General features: G+C 41.5%; 1 protein-coding gene across 1 annotated transcript; it reads right to left on the bottom strand.

The window, feature by feature from the left end:
* Window positions 1-709: 709 nt before the first annotated feature.
* On the bottom strand, window positions 710-4,557 carry LOC115147259 (zona pellucida sperm-binding protein 3-like). Its single transcript, XM_029689403.1, has 10 exons — window positions 4,414-4,557; window positions 3,926-4,213; window positions 3,644-3,756; window positions 3,412-3,512; window positions 3,152-3,320; window positions 1,543-1,654; window positions 1,349-1,437; window positions 1,199-1,278; window positions 886-991; window positions 710-783 (listed from the first exon to the last, which is right to left on the bottom strand). The coding sequence occupies exons 1-9, from the start codon at window positions 4,423-4,425 to the stop codon at window positions 888-890; spliced, it is 1,068 nt and encodes a 355-aa protein (XP_029545263.1). The 5' UTR covers window positions 4,426-4,557; the 3' UTR covers window positions 710-783; window positions 886-887.
* Window positions 4,558-6,125: the final 1,568 nt, after the last annotated feature.

Raw genomic sequence — 6,125 nt, forward strand, 5'->3', positions numbered from 1 at the left:
CCGTGAACAAGGCAGTTAACCCACTGACATACTTTTTCCCCTTCTACTTGCCTCTTCCATTTGTGGTAATGCTGTAATTAAGTGGTTGTAATTTTGGGTAGAGCAGACATTTCCATATGTCTGTGTTAACTGCATGTGTGACATCACTCCACCAGTCCTATTTATAATATCATTCACTAAAATTATACCTTTTTAAACATTTCTTCAAATAGTTTATTACTATATTTGAATTGAACCACAATATGTGTCTTTTCAGGGGGATTAAACTGAAATTGCAAGCAACTTTCTAAGGCTTGTTTTAAAAAATAAAGATATTGGAGATTATTTCCTTTTCAAACAACTGAAAGTGGGCAGGTGTAATCCGAATAAAGCCCTTCTTGAACATTGGTACGAATGTCTCATCCTATTTACTAGAAAACCAGTTTGGATTTAAGTATAACTTTGGTATGACTGCCTTTAGTGAGAAGTCTAATGCTTTAATGACTTCTGCCCTCCGAGTTCATATTTGTTATATAAATAGGCCCTTTTAATATTACCTGGCTTGCCGTTACAAATAAGTGAATATTTTTGGTTCATATAATTTAAAAGGTCACTAGGTGTAGGCAAAACCAAAAGCAAATAGGTAAACTTATATGACTACAGAGTTAAATCAGGGTGATTTTTCCACAAATAGACAAGTATTTTTGAATTAACTCAATACACATGATTGTTTAAAGGTCAGTTTTAAAAAGTTTATTTTAGCAACATAGTTGTCAAATGCTCATCAAACCCTCCCAACAGCACCTAAAACCACAAGGGAAAAAAGCTATTATTTGCAGAAATTTGTGCTCATACATTAACATAAGAATTAAACATTCTTAAGAATTAAGCAGAGGGACTGAATACCTTTAGTAGCCCCCATCCTTGAAGGTTTCCATGAGCCATGTTTTATTTTTAGCACGTTCGTCATGGGCCATCGTCATAAAATGACTGGTCACAGTTTGTGCGTGAGCTATGAGAGCGTTATCAGATAAGTATTGCGTTTTCCACAGAGATTAGTCAAACAAACCATAATGTAAAATATGAAATGGTGGCATGAATGCATGCCCGCGTTAAGTCCTCAAAACAGCTTCCCATTCCCTTCTAATGCGCTCAGATGAAAGGGTTGGTGACAATGAGACAACCCTTGACTGGTCATGAACCAGGCCTATATGCTCACCGGAGGGTTGTAGAGAAGGAGAAGGACAAGAACCGACACAGCATGAGCAAACCGCAGCATCGCCAAACAGTTCCACCCACCTAGGACAATCACAATAAATATTAGTTAACCCTCATAGCAAGGAGTCCCTCAGAACTCAAGTGAACCTACTTTTTAGTCTTTGTGTCATAGTTGCAGGACTTGGAACTTGGAGTTGGAGTGACATTCCCTGTAGTTATTTCACAGTGCAAGTGGAGTTTCTGGAAGAAAATAAATGTACGTTCTCTTTAAGGTGTATTACTTTAGGCCTAAAGTATTAAAGAAGCAAACCATTAGTTGTTAGGAGATGCACACATGAGTCAGACCTGATTGTCCAGGCCCTGGAAGATGAAAGCTCCGACAGTGAACCTCAAAGCATTGTTGGTGGTGTGTGACAGGAACTTTGACTGGACAGTATTCTTGCCATCCACCATGCATCTAGTGAAGAGAAGATCGTGTACTTAACACTAATCCCTCCAATTTGGGACAAGGTTCACCCGCTGGTGCTTATTCCCACCTTGTAAACCAGGGACTGAGTTACAAAAGACACTAGGGCTGTTTACACAGGCAGAAAGTTCTGATCTCTTGGTTGAGGTTTAACAGCAGTTGGCATCCAATATATTGCATTACAGGTCCATTACACTAATACAAAATGGGAACCAAAAGTAGACTGAATATTACCCTACACACTACTTTAACCTCATCTGATCCTTCCCCAGGCCAACAGGCTGAGAGGACAGGACACTACCATGCTACACACGCTGTGCGTGTCTCCGCCACCTTACTGAAGCATATATGTCACTCATTGGCCTATCCCTCTGTGCTGTCAGACATCCCATTCACAGGAATCCTCAGAATTGCTCACCCTTCACCTATTCTCTACTTCACTCCCTCAGCATGCGACATCTGCACTACTCTGACTAGCCACCGAACACTTCTGATCCCCAGCAACATGTGCACCCTACAGTTGACCACTTTATCCAACCCCTGTGTCCCATGCCCTTCTGCACACGTCCACATCTTGGAATCTCCCTCCTACACACTGCAACATGACCATAAATGTTGCAGCTGAAACAGTGGATTCGCCACAAAAGCTCCAACAGGATAACTGATACATCCTAACATGAGCTTGTCAGGTAAAGACTGACTCAACTCAGGACTGACAGTGACTCACAGTTTCTGCGTCGCACCAAACTTCACACAAGAATCGTCAACTTCCATTGCGCCACCTCTACACTACCCCAGAAATCACTCCCTTTATGGTGCGCAAAGCAAGACTATCCCAAGCGCAAAGCAAGACTATACTAGTAACGTCACAGAGCACCTGCTCCCTCTGATCTAAAGAAACAAGTCCACTTCACCAACTCAAAAGCACACCCTCTTTTCCACCCATGGATCAACCAAAAGACCTGTTTCCATCCTCTTCAAAAAGCTCAGTCCCAATGGACCAAGAGGCATCTTTATCATAACCATGTCCATCAACACAAGGCTCATGCGCCTCAGAAACCTTTACCCCTTCAATTTCACCTTCATAACGCCAACTGGCGTCTGGCCCACTTTCAACTTGACAGTCTTCCTCGACATACCCCTTTCCCTGTTATTGCTAGAGTCAAATTCAAACCCATCCTCTGCCACCATCTGTCTTTACAACCCCTTAAAATACAACATTTTCCCAAACCTGCATTTCTTTAGCCTTTGGGAGACATGCTAAACTCTGTACTCCCACGGCAAACTTCGATTTGACCAATCAGATATGTTCTGAAAGACTTGATGTGATTGGTCTTTCAACCTATTAATGGACAAAATAGAGTTAGGCTGCCTGTGTAAACTGCCCAGTTGTGGAATCTAGCCAATTAACAAGCAAGAAATTAACTACCAGGAACAAGACAAAACCAGGCCAAGATAAATTGTAGTTCTATAACAAATAAGTTTTACCCATAGTTGTCGACCACAGTGTATTTGAGAGTGGAGTTGGGGCTAGCAGTCACGTAACAGTTGTTAATATACACCCGCCGATGCAAAGAAATAGTGGGAACTTTGGCCTCAAAGTACATTGGTTGTCCAAGGATATAGGTTTTATTTCCAGTGAGCTTGTTCCATGATTCTGGAGAGAAAGAGTAAGGTTAAGTATCGTTAACAGAACAACACTGCAAGTGCATTCTGATTTAGGTGACACATCTGTCAAGTCAACTCACCATCATAAGATGTGAGGGTGACTCCAACCTTGGATTTAAGGGCCTTGAAGACTTTCCCCGTCAAACGAGGATGAAAGCCAAACTTGTAAGAGTGGTGAATCCTGCAGAAAATGGCCATTAGTGCAGTCAGACACCCAAATAATATCTAGTATGGAGCCATGTATAGGATATGCTAGTGTGGACTTTGGAACGTAGCCACCAAATGTGAAATCATGATGAAGTGGTAGTTCACCGATTGTAGCGGCATTCGATGTGAACAGAGAATGACAACTCCCTCACAATACCGCCTATGGCCTCTGGCTCATACTTCAGCACGTTGGAGTAGGAAATATAGTCAGCGGTACACTGGAATAGGAGAAACAACTCTAAAAACCACCAATACATCTGAACATAATCATTACAGCCATGGAAATACAATCCCTTCAGACAATTGCAATTTGACTGGATCACTCATGGCATACATTCGATGTCTGAGTGACAGGGGATTGTATTTCTGATGGCATGGGTAGCCAACCTTTCTATGGAAGCCACAGCTTTTGATGTTGTAGAGCATGTAGAAGTGTTCCGCTGTGGATTTGTTGACTTTGCAGTTGTGGAGTTTGAGGTACTTGCAGGCGTTGGGGTTGGTGAAGGCGTCCTTTCTGATTCTCACATAAATCCTGTCGAGGTGGCACAGGACCTCAACCTTCTTAGAGTGAACTGGAGGAGTGGTGGGTGGAGAGGCGGTGGGCAGCAGGATGTGCTTGACTGAGAGGGGCAGCGGCCTGAACTTCCCTTCAGGCTTGAAGACATACGCTTGGTCCTCAGAAGCACGAATAGGGATGTATTCTGGTAGCTTCAGATAGTCTGACTTACGAGAATGCTCCAACACGGGAGTGGCCATGATTTGGGAACGAGATCTGACCTTGGGTTCAGATTCATCATCAAACCTCAATCGCTCCGTCTCATCCCACAGAACTTCAGTGTCATTCCCGTCATCAACAGCTAAAGGGAAGCCCTTACCTGACAAACCATAAGCAGAGGAGTAACTCAGGAGCAAAAGCACCAATTTCACCACCATCTTGCCATTCACCACCAAATCTCACTCTCAACTAATCCAGAACAGTAACAAGGTGTATGAGGGAACCACCCTTCGCTTGTGTGTTTTATATACAAGCTACAGCACCCAAGTAATTGCAACACCTGGTGCTGACTTTAATCAGTAGCAGAATCAACCAATCAGCAGTCACCAGGGCCCAGTTTTTCAAAAGTTATATGATCATAATTTCATTTTAAAGCAGCCATAAATCGCCTTGTGACGGGGAATGGAAGCTTATTATGTTCAACAGGGAGGGGCAATTGAAAGTAAGATTCACAATAAAAGGTTTTATTGTTGAAACCTTTCTAGCCTGTCTATCTATGGGTGACAGGGTTGACATTATGTTTGACCCATTGACTTTTCCACCACAAAATGGGCCAAAAAAGTAGAACCAGCCCACCTGCTTTTATACTATAGTTTGACTATTATATGTTAAATGTTTCTAATGAAATAAATATTTGTAAAAAAATAGTTTCACTACATTAAAACGAGAGTTCAGTTCAGAGTTGACCATAAAATGAGGGACAGATGCATATTAATCACATTAAATTAATAATAATCTTCAGAAATTAATTTGTCAAAGCAACAAAATAACAAAGCAACAAAATAACTAGGGCTTTACGATGATGGTGGACTCTTGGAGAAATGTTGGTATTAAGTGGGAACCAACTGAAGCTAGGACAGCAGAGTCCCGACACATCTTCGGAAAACATCTGAAACCCTACCTCTTCAAACAGTATCTTAAACTCTTTCATAGAAGTCAGAGCGTGCACAGTCAAAATTAGGAATTTTGGCACTTTAGCAAGTCATTATTCATCTAAAAAAATCTCCTTATTAAATGATCCATTTGGTCTATTAATATAACAGGCTTTTAAAATTCAATATTGGTGCACAATTTTCACCCTACTTAAAATATCAAAGGGAAGCAAAAGGCAGTCATTTCGTGGAACGACCCAACTGCTGGTAGAAGTAAATCGTCAACCTTGGCTTTATACCTGTTCAAACAATACAATCCAGGTGGCAGTATGCACCCTTTCAGTTTGTTTACCAACTCAAAGAAGTAGTAGAATAAGAAAATTGGCTACTTCAAAATGGAGATGAGATGGCCTCAATGGTGCCACAATGTTGCATCACAGAGAGAACAAGGAGCCAGATGTTTCACCATAAAATCTTAAGCATCTGGTTGGAATTTCCGCTCCCCACCAAATATGGAGGGGAGAGGAAGCCCAGTGGCCGGCAGTGGGAAAGTATGGAGTGAGATGGAACTGGGCCGACATTTGGCTGATTTTCTCATCGAAGAAAAGCCCGATCTCAATACAGTTTTCTGTTGCCAAAACTATGATCTGTTATGAACAGAGTACACTAAGTTTTGTAGATGTGACCCTTTGCCAAAGTTTTTAAAAATTACATTGTTTACATCGAATTTAGTTATCGCACACTTCACAGTGAAGGCGTTCTCTTCTTCGTCTTCATCTTCTTCTTTGGTGGGGTTTAATGGCGGTTGTCATCCAATATGTTGCATTACCGCCTCCAACTGGACTCTAGTAGAAGAATAACAATTAAATAAATAGTGGCGTGAGGTATAAATGCACAGTGAATAACGAATAACAATAAAGAGTAAAAATAACATGACTAT

This window comes from Salmo trutta, chromosome 14 (genome assembly GCF_901001165.1).
Source record: "Salmo trutta chromosome 14, fSalTru1.1, whole genome shotgun sequence".
Classification (NCBI taxonomy): domain Eukaryota; kingdom Metazoa; phylum Chordata; class Actinopteri; order Salmoniformes; family Salmonidae; genus Salmo; species Salmo trutta.